Source organism: Lynx rufus, unplaced genomic scaffold (assembly GCF_022079265.1).
Source record: "Lynx rufus isolate CCGP_SWC_20201006 ecotype Redwood Valley unplaced genomic scaffold, mLynRuf1.p SCAF_13, whole genome shotgun sequence".
NCBI classification, from domain to species: Eukaryota; Metazoa; Chordata; class Mammalia; order Carnivora; family Felidae; genus Lynx; species Lynx rufus.
In genome coordinates, this window is record NW_025814827.1 from 34,159,901 (window position 1) to 34,177,143 (window position 17,243).

At 49.6% G+C, this 17,243-nt stretch overlaps 1 protein-coding gene across 1 annotated transcript; it reads right to left on the minus strand.

The window, feature by feature from the left end:
* Positions 1-1,433: 1,433 nt before the first annotated feature.
* On the minus strand, positions 1,434-4,686 carry INAFM2 (InaF motif containing 2). Its single transcript, XM_047075323.1, has 2 exons — positions 2,658-4,686; positions 1,434-1,748 (listed from the first exon to the last, which is right to left on the minus strand). Exon 1 carries the CDS (start codon positions 4,087-4,089, stop codon positions 3,631-3,633), a length of 459 nt encoding a protein of 152 aa, XP_046931279.1. The 5' UTR covers positions 4,090-4,686; the 3' UTR covers positions 1,434-1,748; positions 2,658-3,630.
* Positions 4,687-17,243: the final 12,557 nt, after the last annotated feature.

The window sequence follows — 17,243 nt, forward strand, 5'->3', positions numbered from 1 at the left end:
GCAGAAAAGTCTTTCTTAGGATTAAAACTTCAGAGACACATTTCCCTGCACCTCAGCATCATGGGGGAAAGAAACGATTCCAACACAAACTCAGTCTGAACAGCTTAGCAAACTCCTGATCCTTCGCCCTCCAAAACTTCACTTTCAAAAGAGGATTATCTCCTCCTTCAAACTCAGGCTGCCAGGGCATAAATGTACAAAGTAACTTCTAATAGAAGTAAACACCTAGAAATGACCCTAATGGTGGAAGCAGTTAAAGGAGAGTAACCCCCCTTTGCACAGACCTCTCCTTCCTGACCGGCACTTCTGCAGCTGATTTCTAACCTATGAAAATAAAGATGTTCGGCCACTGCTCCCCGCCAACCCAGCCCTGTTCTGGCCGAACAGTGCCCTTCTCATCAGCCAGCAGGCTCTTGCCGCACACACCGCTGTATGTGCCCAATGCGTGAAGCTGTGTGCAACTGCAAAAGCCACATGTCACCGTCTACACAAAGGTGGGGGGGCAACTAGAAGAACCTTGGAAACTCTTTCACTTCCCTTCTGCTCTGCCTTACCAAGCCCTCTCACAAAAAGCCATTGTGTAGGCTGAAGAGGGAAATAAAAGAAGGGCGGACTTTTTCCATGCTCCCCTGCAGACTACAAGGTGATGTAAAAGCACAGAAGCTACCCCCAACAGCTCTGGAGAAGTGCAGGCCTCAGGGGGCCCCACCAACACGGCTTCTCACTCCTCTTTGTACTGGGCAGCATTGTCTAATAATGAGCTGAGTTCAACTGTGTGCCGTGTATTTTGCAGCATTGCTAATCCCTTTTATTTTGCTTTTCACCCACCTGTCTTTTATTGTTTGCTTTAGGGCGTGAAAAAGCCTCACCTTTGAAGCAGCCTACACCTTCTCTGAGCCATTTGGCTCTCTCACCTGCTCCACTGTGGACAAAGCTCTGGCCAACCACTGCAGGTGTGTCAGCACCTCTTTCCCAGTGTTGGCACTTTTCGAACTATCTAGGGGCCAGTGGTTTAAAGGTGAGAACAGTGGTGCTGTCGGGTGGCCTATCCTCACCGCAGCTCTCAGCCAGCTCAGTGTTTGTCATAATTCTCAACATGTTGGCTTACTGGTCCTTGAGCATCCTCAGCTAGGTATCTGCTCAGAATCTCTTAAAAGCAGAACTGTTTTGAACCTTTTTAAGGTTGGTAAAAGGTGGCTGAGCTAGGTATCACTGTTCACCTGACCCCATGACTGCTTCCCGACTAAGATGCATCCCTGCCACGCTTAATCAATTCAGTGAAGCCATCAGGCACACAAGTACAGTAGGGCAATTGCTTTTTCCTCTGACACCTATTCATCAACGTCTGTCCACCACATCTCAGACCATGTCTTCTTCCAAACTCTACTCCTTCCCCAAGGAGTATGAAAGAGAAATGGTCAACTTACACAGGCTTATGTAGAGTTCTTAGAATGTATTTTTGTTCACCTGAAAAATAAAACTTTTAAAAAATATACAGGACTTTTTGAGTACAGGTATATCTTAAATGGCTGAATTATAAATAATGTCTCTGGTCATGTTCACAGCTAGAGCTGGAGCTAATGTCCCAATTCCAGTGAAGTCTTTAGAGTCTGGAGGCCAGCAGCTGGACCTATGAGTGGTCTCTCTAGACTCTTTGATCCATCCCAAAGTGGATTAAACAGTCCAGAATGCAGGGATGGGGACAGGGGACTGGATTCCCAGATGTTCTCCGGCAAGTTCAAAGGATTCTTGGAATAAGAGATCAATTTACAAATTATTAAAATATAGGACTAAAAATTCACACAATAAATATAAATTACAGGCTATTATTGAAGTTATAAAGTGGCATTTTATGTGTCTTCCCCACCCCCAGACCCCCCACTGAAAATTTAAAAAGGCCTCAAAGGCTTCCTAATGACCAAAGTCACATCAGCTGCTCAGAAATCTCCTCCAGCCAAGACACCTTGGGGGTGCGACCAGCCTGCTCCCAGGCTATGACAGCTCAGCTGCTGTTATCTTGCCCACAACAGAACATGGCTTAAAGCAAGGCTTGTTGTCCTGTAAACTTGGATCAGAGCTAACTAGAGTGGAGGCCAAAAAACTGGAGAGACCAACTGTTTCAGGACTCAGGTGGATAAGTTTTTGTTTTTGTTTTTTAAAAAGTGCCTCATTTCCCAAAAAGGAAACACTAAGGGGTTTGATATCTTGTCACTACCCACACTCAATTGCCTAAAAGCAAGTGGCAGAAGGAAATGGAATCCAAATTGAGTATGTAGAATTCTTGCTGTCCCAGAACTATACAGATGTCATTTCTCTTGGTGTTTTTCATCTCAAAGTATAGGCTGCAAATAAGTAGGTTTATCAGGAGACGTAAAGACAAGCCAATGTAACCTTCCCACGGCTGGTCTATTAACCGGCTATCAAAGCACAATCCTGAGTTTGAAGCTCACTTTTTAGCCTTTCTGGTTCTATAATACAAGTCAAAACCAGACAACGTGCTCAACGCTCTGGTTTCACAACAAATTTGGCCCTAATTGCAGGGCTACATTGTCACAGGCTCAACAAAGAGGGAAGAAGGCAAGGGTGATTACTGGAACAAGACAAGATCTTGAGGAGCAGAAAATAAAATAAAAACACTTGTGAGCCACTCTACTTACAAAAGCTTGCTCTTCCTAAAAGAACTCTGTGAGGAGAAGGCCAAGGATTGAAGCACAGAGGCATTGCTCTTTCCCTTCCTTCTTCCCTGGCCCATATCCAGATACTTAGGGCCGCAACAGGAAGCCTCTTCCGTGGGGGCACTAGGGTGGGAAGAGGAGGGGATTAGTTCGTTCTCCACCCTCCCTAAACTGCTTCTACTTCTTCTAAGGTTTCCCCCTGTCCTCTCAAGTCTAAGAATGATTATACTCTTTTGGGCCATAAACCTATCTTTCTGAAATAGGAGGGGGTAAAGAGGAGAGAGTGGATGATGAAAAAAAACAGTGTTTGTGCCCTTCTGGTTAGCTGCACTTTGGGGGCCAGCAAATAGCCCTTGCGTGACCCCATCGGTCGGAAGCTAACCAGGGTTGTGGGAGGATACATATAGTTCTGTGTAATTATAGCTTCTAGTGCATATGTCAACAACTATATACAGGGATCTATAAATTAAATGCATCTGTGGCCACTGCAACTAGGTTGACGTACCTGAGCTCCACTACTTTTGGTGCCCTCCTCCTTGTGAGAGCTTCAGCTTATTAAACAAGAGCCCCTACAGCTCCCTCCTTCCCCTGAGTCTTGGGGGAAAGCCCGAGTCACTCCTGCACGTAGGATACACAAGAGCTAGCGGCGAAAAAGGGTTCGGAGCTGGGATCTCCCCACCCCTCCCCCCATTCCCTTTATGGCTCAGAGCCCTGGCGCAGCACGGTCCTGGGAAGACCAAACCCCGAGCCCCCGGCGAATCGTGGTCCCTTGGCTTGAAGATCGGGATGCAGGCCCCTGGCTCCCCGGGCGAGGTGGCGATCTTTGCGGGGAGAGAGGGCGTTCACTCCCGTGGGGGTCACTCCCGCGGGCTCCCCGCCCCGTCCTGCTGCAAAGTCCTGCCTCCGGGCGTGGGGAGGGGAGAATGGTTCCCGGCCGCCCCTGGCGCGGAGGGGCTCAACGACTCCCGGGCGCCGCCGCCGCTTCCTCCTCGTCCTCCTCCGGTCCCCGCGGCCGCTCCAGCGGCCCGGCCGGGGGACTGTCTGCAGAGGGCTCCGGAGGCATGGGCCGCGCCGCCTGCAGCGGGGGCGCGTCGCGCGGTGCCTCGCGGCGGGACGACCCTGTGGCATTGGGCCCGGCCGCCGCCCCCGAAGTCCCGGACGGGCCGGTGGCGTTGGAGCCGCCGGGGGGCGGGCCGGCGGCTCCCCCCGAGGTCCCGGCGCCCACCGGCTGCCAGATGAGGCTGTAGTAGACGGCGAGCACGATGGCGGCCAGCGACACGGAGAGCACGTAGGCAAACACGGTGGCGAGCCGGACCCACTTCTTGTTGGTCTTGGCCGCCATCTTCGCCTTCTTGTCCCCGGTGTAGGTGGCCGGCTTGCCCCGCTCGGCCGGGGCCGCGTCGCGCTCCTTCATGGGGGGGCCCCGGCCTTTGCCCCGGTGCTCCACGGCCCCGGCTGGAGGGGGCCTGGCGGCCTGCGAGGACTGGACAAGGGGCGGCCCGGCGCCCCCGGCTCTCGGCAGCTCCGCGCTCCTCCGCCGCTCCTCACGCCGCTCGCCCGCAGCCCTCCACCGCGTCGCTGCAGCCGCCGCCGGGGCCTGGACCAGTCACTGCCGCCAGCGCCGCCGCCGCCGCCGGCCCGTCAGCTGCTTCCCTGCCGCCGCCACAGCCACAGCCGCCACAGCCGCCCGGCTCCGCGTCCCCATCCGCCGCCGCCGCCGCCTGCTCGGCCGCCGGCCGCCCGGTCTCCAGTGGCCGCGCGGACGGCGCGCTCCGCTCCAGCCCGGCTCCCCCACCTCGCGCGCCGGCAACAGGGGGCGGGGGGAGCGCTGCTGGGGGCTGCCTCTTAAAAGGGCGACGCCGGGGTCCGGAAGTGCCGCGAGGGGAGGCGGGCTTGTGTTGGGCGCCGCAAGCCCCTCCGGGACGCCCCGTTAGGAGAGAGTTAAAGGAGGCTGGTTCTTAAAAGGGCAACGTCGCTGCAGCCCCGCGCGAACTGGCGCGGAGAAGATGGGAGCCCCGGGCGCTTCTTTAAAAGGGGAACGGCGCCGTTTGGGGCGGGGAGCGGAACTGGAAAGGGGGCGGGGAGGGGTGGTCAGAGCACGGAGCTGTCAACTCTGGCGCCTCTGTCCTTCGCTCCCCACTGTCCGAAGTGACAGGTGGAACAGCAATAACGGCTGCGGCCCCCAGGCCTCAGTATACCCCCCAAAGTCGGGGTGATACCACTCTCATGCTCATGCTCTCGGCCGGCGTCCCGCTCCACGTGCCCTCCGGGCGGGTTTCCTGAACCCTTTCACTCCTAGCGAACCTGGCCCACGTCCTGCACAGGCAGCTAAGCGTCCCCGAACACTCACTGTGGTCGCAGCTGGTCGCGCCCCTTCCTCCCCACCCCGGCCGGCCGGGGCTGGGCTTTGGAGCGGTGCTGAAATCTTCCCGATTTCCTCTCTTATTCTCTTAGAGCCCGGAGTCAGGCTGCGAGACCTTTCGAAGTTTCTGGGAGCCACGTGCTGAGCGGGGCTCTCCAGACTCGCCTTAGTCCTGAAGTTTGCAACAGGTTTCAGATCCCGCTTTTGGGGGTGCCCGATTCCCAGCTTTGGGCTTGATTTGGATTCAGAGGCTGCACTGAACCCGTGGAGTGTGGCTCTCAGAGTTTTACTCCTCTCTGATCCCCTCTGGGCCTCAGAGTCTGGGCTGTTGTCCCCTGGTCCCCCACCGCCCCCCCCCCCCCCCCCCCCCCGTCCCCGCAACGTGCCCGTTCTCTTGTGAGGTTTGTCCTCCCTACGGTCTGGTCGGTGCCAATGTCCCCTAGCCAAGCTTCGACTCTCAGTAGCCACTTTCCCCTGTGCCTTCCCCGTCCTTCTGTCTTCCTCTCTTGCCTTCTGTTTCCCCCACTCTGGGTAAGGATTTCCAGAATTTCTGGTTCCCTCCTCCTTGAATTCTACTTCCTGTGTTCCCAGAGCTGGGTGAGCGGACTGCTTGGGTGTCTTAATGGGTATGTGAGACTGTGCCTGTGTGCTGGTGAGTGGGCAGAGGACTGTGGTGGTGGCGGGGGTCCTGTGGGTGACCTCCCCCTCCCCAGCATGTGTGAACCTGACTCCTGGCTTCTGACTCTGTGGGGCAGGACCCTCTTTGCCCTACCCATTTTCCCTCCTCCCCAACAGGACCTACCTTTGCCTTCCCAACACCTGCCTCTTTATAAGGAAGCTCCTCCCTAGCACCGGTGCCCTGCTACCTCAGCTGTACAGAAGTCAAGTGGCTACCAGAACTAAGTGTGTTGATCAGCTGCTTAAACCACAGGCCTATAACCCAGCCTCTCTGTCTCTCATTCCTGAGGTCAGGTGTGAGTCTGTCACTAGCAGTGGTCAACTGGATGCTATCTCCAGGAATAGCCTGCCTTTGTACTTTCAGAGAAATTTTAAGGACATCAACTATTTGGAATGTTTATTGCCTTTTGTGGGCTGATGGGGAAAAGACAACTGCTCCTTCCCTATACTGCTTCCAGGTTGGCCAGAGGCACCCCCCCGCCCCTTGCAGGGTAACCTGTTAAGTTAAAAATCTCTGAATTGTCTCTGGATGTTGTCCTCTCTTCCCTGCTTTCTGGTCTTTGTGGCAGAACTGATCAGATGAACTGTACTAAGGTGAATTATTTGGAAAGATTCAGGTAAGGCCAACCCAAAGCCCCCTTCCATCCTCTTTCTTGGATGCACTCTGCATTTCTTGTGTTGCAAAGTAAACTTTCTTCTTGCTTCGTTCCCAGTGGGCTAGGAAAATAGCCCGTCACTCTTTTCTCTGCTAAGGAATACATATACTCAAAGCCCTCATTCAGTTCCTCTCACCCTATTCTTCTCCAAACGAAACAGTGCCAGATTCTTTAAACTGTCATCAATAAGTCCTATTTATTATCCGGATTTACATAGTGTCTTTTACCCTAGGAACTCAAAATGCTTTCAGATATAATTGAGCCTGATCTCCCTGGTGCCTGAGTCATTAAGAAACCATTAGTGTATTCCTGTTGCAGGCAACCAAATGGCCCCCTAGTGGCCTGAAAGTGAATATGCTTCTCTAAGTGCCTCTCCCCGACCAAGGGTAAGCAGTCAGAGAAATCAGAGAATCAAGGCAGCTTGGAGACAGAATGGGCCCCAAGGTCATCTTTTGTGAATACTCCCATGGACCCTAGAGAATCCTCCACAACATCTCTATGGAGCCCTCTCCAGCGACAGCTAAAAGACTCTCCAAGATGGTGTACCTATTGTCTGTTCCATAAGGCAGCCTTTTCAGCTTTGGAAAGGTCTGATCGGTTATAACAGTAGCAACATCCATGGCTTTAGCATGTGCTGGCACCATATTAAGCACTTAGGTTCCTCATCTCATTTGTCTCATACCAACCTATCAGGTAGTTACTATTTATCTCCGCGTTGGAGATGAAGAAGCAGCCTCAAAAAAGTTAAGTAACTTGCCCAAGGTCACATAGCTAGATGGAATTCAAACCTGAGCCTTTCTGACTCTAAGGTCTTAGGTTCTCATCCCTGCACTTCTCTGCCTCATAGGCAGAGCTTAAATTTGTCTCTGTAGTGAGGGTAACCTCAGATGGGGGCCGAGGCACTCATTCTTCCAGCTGCCAGGAGTGTTGGCTACTGATGGCTCACAGCTTCCACTGTCTCTGGGAATTGCTCTCAGGTGCCAAAGGAAACTGCCTCTCTCTCTTGGCCTCCAAGACCAACACATAAGGGCAAAGCTGCAACACAACCCAGCCAGGGATGTTCAGGAGCCTGATAGGAAAGGAAGAGGGCTACACCTGCAAAGGAGCTACAAAAGTAGCCAACTTGTACTGGCATGAGCCAGGAGAGGATGTACAGGCTGGATCCGTGGGAAGCCAAGTCTGAATGCTAAGTTAAAAAAAAAAAAAAAAAAGACAGTTTATTGATACGGGAGCACTCTCGGGTAAAATAGGATTTAAGACCCTGACATGGATCCTGGGAGATAGGAAAAAGACAATGTCTGGCTAAGGGAAAAGAAAATGCCAGAACTGCCATAGCAGAAGATGGAGGAGGCGTTCAAAAAGCTCAAAGAAGTGAGCCTGCTGTAGTCGGTATTCTATGGAAGGCCAGAAACCTGCTTCAGTTCCACAGGAAGGCCCAGGGGATACTCTGGCTATCAAAACAAAGTGGAATGCACTGGGAGAAGCTGTGTGGCTGTCCTCTGTAGGCCAGGGCTGACAGCAAGAGGCCGTTACAGAATTGGCTCTTTGATAGCGATGGGAACGATAGGACCACGCAATAGAAGCCAGAGGTTGGCACAACTACTGTGGTGAGCAGCAAAGAGGAGTGGCAGTGGAGGGTCCCGACAGTGGAGCTAGGCAGCTGATGAATAGAACATAGCATCCCTGGGCCAAGCTAGGTGGGCAGCCCGTAATGGTACCTGTACCAGTGGTTCTCAAGTGTTTTGGACAAAATATCACTTTACAGTCTTGAAGACTGGCATCTCCAAAGAGCTTTTGTTTATGCGGGCTGCATCTATTGACATTTGCCGTATTAGAAATAAGACTGAGAAATTCATCAAGTATTTATCAACTCATTAAAAAAAGAATTAGCCCAGGGGTGCCTGGGTGGCTCAGTGGGTTAAGCTAAGCATACGACTTCAGCTCAGGTCATGATCTCACGGGTGAGTTCCAGCCCCGAAACGGGCTCTCTGCTGTCAGCACAGAGCCCGCTTTAGATCCTCTGTCGCTCTTTCTCTTTGCCCCTCCCTACTCTCTGTTTCTCAAAAATAAACGTTAAAAAAATAATTAGCCCATTATATGTTAACATCAATAGTATATTTATATGAAAAATAACTACATTGTATGAGAGAAAAAGTTAGTGAAAGAGTGGCTTTTTAAATATATTTTTGTACATCTCTTAAGTGTGGCTTTATAGAGGACAGCTGGATTCTCATATCTGCTTCTACTGGCAATATGTTGTTTTGGTTAAAATACATGAAGAAAATCTGGCCTGACCCAGATATGTAGTTAGGAAAGAGAGAAGCATTTTAATAGCCTTTTCACATAATTTGAGACTACACCAAAACTCAACAAGTAGTATTTTCTTAAATGGTAGTTGTAATTTAGAATATGAAACTATATCAATGAATTTTTTGTACTCGATCATATTAAAGTCTATTAATCTACCCTGCAGTATGAATGGCTCTGTTTCTCATGCATGGTTTTATAACATCCCGCTTCAGTCATTTGGAAAATATTGCTTCATTGGATTGTATAGATCTTTCAAACATTGATACAATTCATTATACAATAGTAAAAATTATATTTGTTAATATCAGAAAAAGTTTAAGCGTTGGAATCTATCAACTCATGATAGTGTGTACAAATTTTCTAAAATTCTAATTTTTGCTGAAAACCTCAAATTTTATCATTAGTAAGTACTGTTGGTTGTTTTCCTCAAAGTGACAGGCTTACTTGGTTTGGATTTGAGAAAACATCTGCCAAATAACAAAGTCTAAATAATCAGAGTTTATCTGTCAGTCATTCTTTCAAGTGAAAATGGTGTTCCATGAAGAAAATGGGTTAGTTCAGCTGGTGACTCAGTTGCACTGTGGTTCATAAGAGAGACACATTACTTCTTTTCTTTTTTCTCTTTTTTTAATGTTTATTTATTTTGAAAGAGGGAGAGAGTGCAAGAGGGGAAGGAGCAGAGAGAGAAGGGGAGGAGCAGAGAGAGAAGGAGAGAAAGAATCCCAAGCAGGCTGTGTGCTGTCAGCTCAGAGTCTGACACAGGGGCTTGATCTCACAAAGCAGATCACTACCTGAGTCGGACTTTAACGGACTGAACCACTCAGGTGCCCAAGAGACCCGATACTTTTTTTTTTTATTTTTTTTTAACGTTTATTTATTTTTGAGACAGAGAGAGACAGAGCATGAACAAGGGAGGGGCAGAGAGAGAGGGAGACACAGAATCTGAAACAGGCTCCAGGCTCTGAGCGGTCAGCACAGAGCCCGACGCGGGGCTCGAACTCACGGACCGCGAGATCGCGACCTGAGCTGAAGTCGGACGCTTAACCGACGGAGCCACCCAGGTGCCCCGAGACCCGTTACTTCTGTGTGCAGTACAGTACTTTACATTTAATCACAGACAATATTTATTTTTATTTTTAAATTATTAAAAAAAATTTTTAATGTTTACTTTTGAGAGAGAGAGAAAGAGAGAGACAGAGTGTGAGCTGGGGAGGGGCAGAGAGAGAGGGAGACACAGAATCTGAAGCAGGCTCCAGGCTCTGAGCTGTCAGCACAGAGCCCAATGCAGGGCTCAAACTCACAAACTGTGAGACTATGACCTGAGCTGAAGTTAGATCCTTAACTACTGAGCCACTCAGGCATCCCTATTTTTAAAGTGATCTCTATACCCAACGCAGGGCTTGAACCCACAACCTAAAGATCTAGAGTTGCATGCTCCACTGACTGAGCCAGACGGTGCCCCAACGACAGAGAATATTTAAAAGACATGTATTTAAGGGTCATGATTTTAAAAATTTCAGCAATTTTTATTGCTTCGTTAAGGACATTCTTTTCTCTCTCTCTCTCTCTCTCTCTCTTTCTTCTATAGGATAGTCTTTTTTTTCATTAAGGACATTCTTAAGTGAAACTGATTCTTTTTTCCTTCCTTTTTCCCCTCCTTCCATCCTCTTTGTCTCCTTCGTTTCTTCTTTCTCTCTTTCTGTCTTTCATAACAAAAAAGAACAAACTGTTTCAAGAATAGTTTGCTTCCACTGCCTTGGTCTATTAAGGTGCCAGAAGACTTATTTACCATTGCTTTTACACCATCAGTGCAAATGTCTAGACAGTGAAAAAGGCAAATAACATCTTAGTATTATAATGCAAATATTTTGACCTTGTGAAGTCTCTGAAATGGTTTCAAGGACCTCCAAGGATCTGTAGACCACATACAAAATTGCTGAGCTGGGGGTGCCTGGGTGGCGCAGTCGGTTAAGCGTCCGACTTCAGCCAGGTCACGATCTCGCGGTCCGGGAGTTCGAGCCCCGCGTTGGGCTCTGGGCGGATGGCTCGGAGCCTGGAGCCTGTTTCCGATTCTGTGTCTCCCTCTCTCTCTCTGCCCCTCCCCCGTTCATGCTCTGTCTCTCTCTGTCCCAAAAATAAATAAACGTTGAAAAAAAAATTAAAAAAAAAAACAAAATTGTTGAGCTGTACAATGAAAAGAAATCAAGAGTTAAAGGCCAGGAGATTGATGGCAGTTGCTCTAATAAAAAGTCACAATACCTCGTCCAGTTTCCAGACCTGATTCAATTTTCAGATCTAGAACCTGTTGACTGAAGGAGAGGTTAAGTCTCTAGGGGGAAGGCCTTTGTAATACTATGGTAGTAGAGCAAGGATTTCACTAGTCCTTCCCCAAAGGGACCCATGGACATTTACTAGGGTAACTGTACAATGGGGAAAGTGAAATGGCCAAACATTTTAAGGTCATGCGGTGTCCGAATTATATTGATATCTGGGGACCTGGATCCTCACGGCTCCCCGGAAGAGTGGCCCTACGTAAAATTTTGCATAGGATCATGGGCTGTAGCAAATGGGCTCGGTTAGTTGGTTAGAGGCCTAGAAAGAGCAACACTGGGAGATTGGAAACAATGTCTTGGGGAGAGGCATGTTGGTGTATCTATGAAAGTGAGCACAAAGTGTGAAGATCTATATATTGCATGTTAATGCCCATCTGAGAGCATCTGCCACAGAGGAGATGCTGAATAACCAAATGGATAGAATGACTTGGCTAGTTAACGTTTGCTAGCCTCTGTCATCAACCACTCAGGTTGGTGCAATGAGCACATGGATAAAGTGGCCATGTTGGCATAGATGGCATATTGTCTATGGTTGTAGTGGTGGACCCAACAAAATTGGCTCCCACTCACCAAGGCTGATCTAGTAATTGTTGCTGCCAAATGTTCAACCTGCCAGCAACTGATGGCCAACCAACAGCTCGGTAACAAGTTGACTATCCTTCTCTGGAAAGGTTGGTGATTAACCTTTACTTGAATCAGCATATTCTGAACATGGATTTCTCTTTCCTGTTAGAGGCCTCAACCAGCACCACTCCCTGAGGACTTAAAGAGTATTTGATTTACTGACGTGGAATCTCACATAACATTGTATCAGACCAAGAGTCCCACTTTGTGGCAAAAGAGTGGACATAGGATCGTGGAATCTTCTGAACCTACCACATACTTTGCCACCCACTGGCGAGTAGAGCTGATAGAGTAAAAGAGCAGCCTTTCGAAGGTGTAGCTGAAGGCCCATTTTAAAGATGGTGGGACACCATCCTCCAGAAGGAAGCATGCACCCTATTCAGTAACTATAATATGGTGCTATTTCCCAATGGCTATGATACAGAGGTCTAGAAAACAAGGGGTGAAAGTAGGAATAACCCACTTATCATCACTCCCAGTGACCCTTTTGGGGGAAATTTGTGGTTCCTATTCCTACAGTTCCAGGCTCTCCAGGTTTAGAGAATCTGGTTCCCAGAGGTAGAACACTTCTACCAAGGGACAAATCAAGAATCCCATAAGCTTTAAGTGTGACTGCTTTCTGTCCTTCAAACAACTTGTGCCAAGAGACCAGTAGGTAAAAAAAGGAGCCACATCATCACAGAGGGACCTGACCCTGGTCCTTTGGAGGAGATAGATTTGCTGCTACAGCGGGTCAGGGAAGAATATGTTTGGCACTGAGGTCATCCACTACGGTATCTCTTGGTACACACTTGCCCAATTTTGATCATAAGTGGGCAAATTTACCAGCATGGTTTGAGAAGGACCTGGTGACTAGGGGCTCATATTGCTTAGGAATGAGGATCTGAGTCATTTCACCAGGTAAGCCAACTGGACACATACAGGTACAAGCTGAAGGTAAAGAGAATCTAGAATGGGTAATGGTTGGGGAGTGGGGAACACTGAATATCACTTATGTCACCTAGACAAGCTGCAGTAGTAGGGGCTATAGGTCATTCCACTTACCTTCTTGTAAGTTGCCCAGGGAAAGCAATCACCAGAATCCCAGAGGAGTTATTCCAGGTAGAGTGAGCTTAGCATGTGGAGCAAATAGGTCTGAGCTGTGCAAAGTAGGTATTGCCATGGTTGCTGTGATGCACTACCCAGATCCCACCTTTGGGACAGAGAAGCTTATCCCCAAGTTGCCAGAAGGGTTGGCTGGTAATGGCTGACAAATGAGTCTCTTCCTGGGCATTTCCTTAAGCCACCAAAAGAAGCCGCCTTGCCTGACTTCATGAGCCCTTCCTAGGGAAAATGTAGATGGCCAATGTAGGGGTTCAAAGGACGAGCTCTCTTGCCTCAGTTGGGGCCATCTCAACTTGCCTCTGAAGGGTTATCTCAACCCTAAAGCTCCCTGTTGGAGTGTCCCTTGTTGTGATTGCATCATTGATCAATTTCTCTCTCCCTGCCCCCATCAATCCCTAGTCCTTCATTTCTGCAGGTGTGCGGTGTTACTTCTCGGAGCACCTCCCAATAAACTTCCTACAAGCAAATCTCTGTCTCATGGTGTTTCATGAGAAGCCTGACCTAAGACTATCACCTAAGATCTAACCTTTAGGACCTCAGAGAACAAGTCTGACCATTTGAAGGTGGACCTCATGGACCGCCTGTGTCTTCTGTGCTGCGGTTTTCTCTAACAGTCCTCACCATGTGTTGTGTGCTTCCTGCATCCTGGTTGCCCCTCACCAGTGTTTTCCAGCTTGTGTGTTTCCCCCACGATAAAGCAGCCTAAACTGGGTCCCTGAGTACATCAGCTGTGGTCTGACATGCATGCCAAGAAGGAGAATGGACTGAGTCTCTTTTGGTCCTCAAGCCGTGGCTGCACACTGGAACCAAGGGCAAAACTCTTCAGAAATCCAAACTCCTCACCTTCCTTCCCTCCCTCATCCACCCACACCAGGTCCTGAATCAAAGGGTCTGGATGCAGCAAGTTTCACAGTGTTCCTAGAGCTTCCCAGGCAATTCTGATTAATATCAAGATGGAGAATCACTGGGCTCAATACTTGACTTCAATTTAGCAGCCCAAGCGTCTGTCCGCTTAGTTAGCAGCTTTTCATTTGACTCCTATGGACTTGGCTGTGAGCGAAAACCCTCAGTTTTATTCACACATGCTTCCGCTAAGCCGCCACTTCCCCACCCTGTCCTTGTACAGTTGGTGCTTTGGAGCCAAGCCCGGATCTCTCAGTTAAGCCCTGTTCTTTTTACCTTGTGAGGCTGAGGCTGTTGCTTGAGCAGGCTAGGATGTTTTGGGATCCTGAGTGTAGCTCCCAACAGATTCCCTGTTTTCACTGGCTTTCTGCTATTCACAAAGGCCACGGTCTTGTTCACTGTGGCTTTACCCAGGCCCTGATAAAAAGGTGGACCAGCACAGGGACAAGGATGAGCCACCCATCAGCTCTGAGGGCATTCCTTGTGTGCAGCAAACCATATCCCCACCCAGAGAAGGACATCATCTAGCTTACTTCCATCACACTTATAAAAACTGGTCCACTTCACAGATAGATAAACAGAGGCAGAGAATATAAATACTGTGCCCAAGAACATCCTGCTGGGGTAGGAGCCAATCTTTTCCTGCCGTCTACAGTGCTAGCCTCTAGGTTTGTCACCTCTCAGAGGAAAGGCAGGAGATAAAAGTGACGAGGTTGCCCTTTCTGGTTGTAAAGAGAAGATTTTTTAGAGTTGGAAGGAATCTTAGAAATAATCAAAAGTTTAACAGATCAGGGAGCTCCGGTAACTTGCCAAGATCTCACAGCAAACCTTTGCTGTGGTTGAGACTAAAATCTGGGTTTTTGAGGCTGGGCCCAGTGTTCACTCAGCTATACCTTCAAGTAACTTTGATCCAAAATGGTACTTCAGAGGAAAACACCCATGAGACTTATTATAAGTCCCAGATGGTTCTTTCTATGCTTCCAGAAGGGCTTGGCCTGGGAAGACAGGCAATGTCTTCTTCCTGGGCTTCTGCGGAGAACTCTTAACAAGCTCTCCTCTCCTCCCCAAGGGATCAGAACCTCAGCACCTGCCTCCCAGCCTTATCTGGGCCTCCACCCACATCTAGCTCTCAGCGTGCAGAGGGTGGCTGGATCTGGAGCCATAGCCGGACATTCAGCTGGACTGACGGACAGCTCCTCACTCTCACACCTGCCTCATCGGCTGTGGAGGCTGTGGTGGTTAAAGGTGGCAGGAGGTTGGCATTTGCCCACAATTTGAGTCCTCATGCCCATGACTTCATGAGTTCAGGCTGCCTGCTTGAATAGCAGACAGCCCGCTTCAAGTCTATAACCAGGCTCACCCTTAACTCTGCCTGCCCTTTGAAGATGGGTCAGCCCCTGACCCACACAAACTGCTGAGAAAAAGAAAAAAGAGCAATCCAAAAAGCAAGTCAGTGAAGATACTTGTTTTGGAAAGAACAGCATGGAAAGAACTGCAGAGGAAGTGACGAGAAATTGTATTTCCCCTGCCAGTGTCTGCCAATAAATAATAATGATAAATAATGATAACAATACTATCGAGCTCATGTGCAGGCACTATATTAAGTATTGGATATACATATTATTGAATCCTTACAACCACCTTTGGAGGCATTATGATCCTTGTTTTATAGGTGAGGAAATGGAGGCACAGGAAGGTTAAGTATCACAAGATAAACCAGCTGGTAAGTGGCTGGATTCATGGAGACTGAGTGTGGCTCCCTATAACAGACGGGAAATAGGCCCCAGAGAATACAACGACCAAGGCATCTTCATTCCCAGAGTAGCTAACCACTGGCCTAAAATGCACCATAGATCTCCAGGCTCTGGAACTTTGTTGCTTTATCCGGTAAGTCATGGCATCAGGTAAGAAACCAATCTCATCTGACTCTCTTGTTTGGCTATGACCTGAAGATCGGAGTTTAACTTCCACTACTAATCTTTGCTGATGAACAGGTTGGAGAACCACAGCACAAGGTCCCCACCCAAAAGTGCCAAGTGAGCGAGAGAATTCGACACCTGCCTGCCTCCTGGGTTCTAGGTACCAGCATCTCCTTGGGAGGCATTCTGTTGAGTGTAGTTTCTCACCGCCAAAGCTCACACATGCCAAACTCCCCAGTGAACGTGTCTCCGTGAATCACCATGACACAGACCCTCCAGTGACTTCCCTGAGAGTCGGCTTTCCCGGGATCCACAGCCTTTCCCTAGGAGGCACATGCTTTCCAGTGCGCCCAGCAGGGGGCATCCTTGCCCTTCTACCTTCTGCCCTGGGGGTGAGATTGGCAGGCAGCGTGGGGTGCCTACTACTCAGCTCAGCCCAGGAGACACATTTCCCAAACTGGTTATTCGTGTGACCTCCCTGATTTTCTCCATATCCCCTCTACCGTTACTTACACGGTATTTTTCTTTGTCAATTCACATTGCAGGAAACCTAAATGTATTTTTAAAGGAAAAAAAGTCCTCTTTGATGAAGGTTTTCCTGGCTCTCCTTGCTGCGTGGTCTTCTTGCATTCTGAGGGCCGCTAGGTAGGATGAGGGCAGGAGAGTACAGGCCCCACTGAAGCTACAACTGGGGGTCTCAAGAACTGGGTCCAGGCACTGCCATCACCGGGAGAAGATGGGTGAGGCTTTCTTCTGTGGATTAGAGCCTCTGTGGATTCAGAGCCCAAGATTGAAAGGATCAGAGTAAGGAGTACTGAAATCCCCGCCTTCCTGTGGCACCTCCAATCTCATGAAATGAGAGGAGCCTGTCTCTTGTCTCTCCCCAGACTGAGGGAGAAGGTGGGGATTGTCTTTCTAGGCAGACAAGAGGGAGGGACTTGGGTGCAGGACGAGAGGTGGCTGCAGGTGACAGGTGTAGGGTCTTTGGGAAAGGGCAAGGATTTCCCTTGCAAAATGCATTCAAACAGACCAAGAGAGAACCTGATCCCAGGGAGGGAATGGGAACTGCAGGGGCCCTACAGGAGGCCCACTGCTGGCTGAAGGGAGGGGTGATGACAGACAGAAGGCTTGGAGGGAGGGGACAGAGGATGAATCCTGAAGGCAGTGGGGCATGGAAGCACAGGGCAGTTCCAGAACGGCTTCCACAGGCTGTCGGGCCTTGTTACAGGATCCACTCCAGTAGCCTTAGAACCACTTTTCCGGGGATTATTTTTATGCTGGGAATCCCCTTAGCTTCAGCCCTCAGTGGCCCCCATCCTCCTGCCCTGGCCCAGACTGGCCAGCAGAGGCAGTTCTAGGGCCTGGGTGAGGGCCCCACAGTTGTTAAGGGGCGGAACAAAGGCTCACATGGGACCTGGGGCAGAAAGCCAGGCCCTCAGAGGGGAAGGAAGTCCTGGGCAGAGCTCCCTGCTCCCCCAGCTAAGCTAAGAAGGGTGATAAGGAGGAGTAGGTTAGGCAAGAGGAAGTGGGCTGGCTGAGGGAGGTTGGGACTGAGCTCCCTGGGCCCAGTCAGTGTTAGGTCCATGCACCCTCAGCAGGCAGCCAGAACTGAGGGTTCACCAAGCGGCCTCCTGCCCCCTGGTGTTCTCACCCCAGGCCCTGGGCACAGAGCAGAGGAG

Coding starts and splice junctions, on each gene's coding strand:
- INAFM2 (XM_047075323.1), bottom strand. CDS start 4,089: ATGAAGGAGCGCGACGCGGCCCCGGCCGAGCGGGGCAAGCCGGCCACC.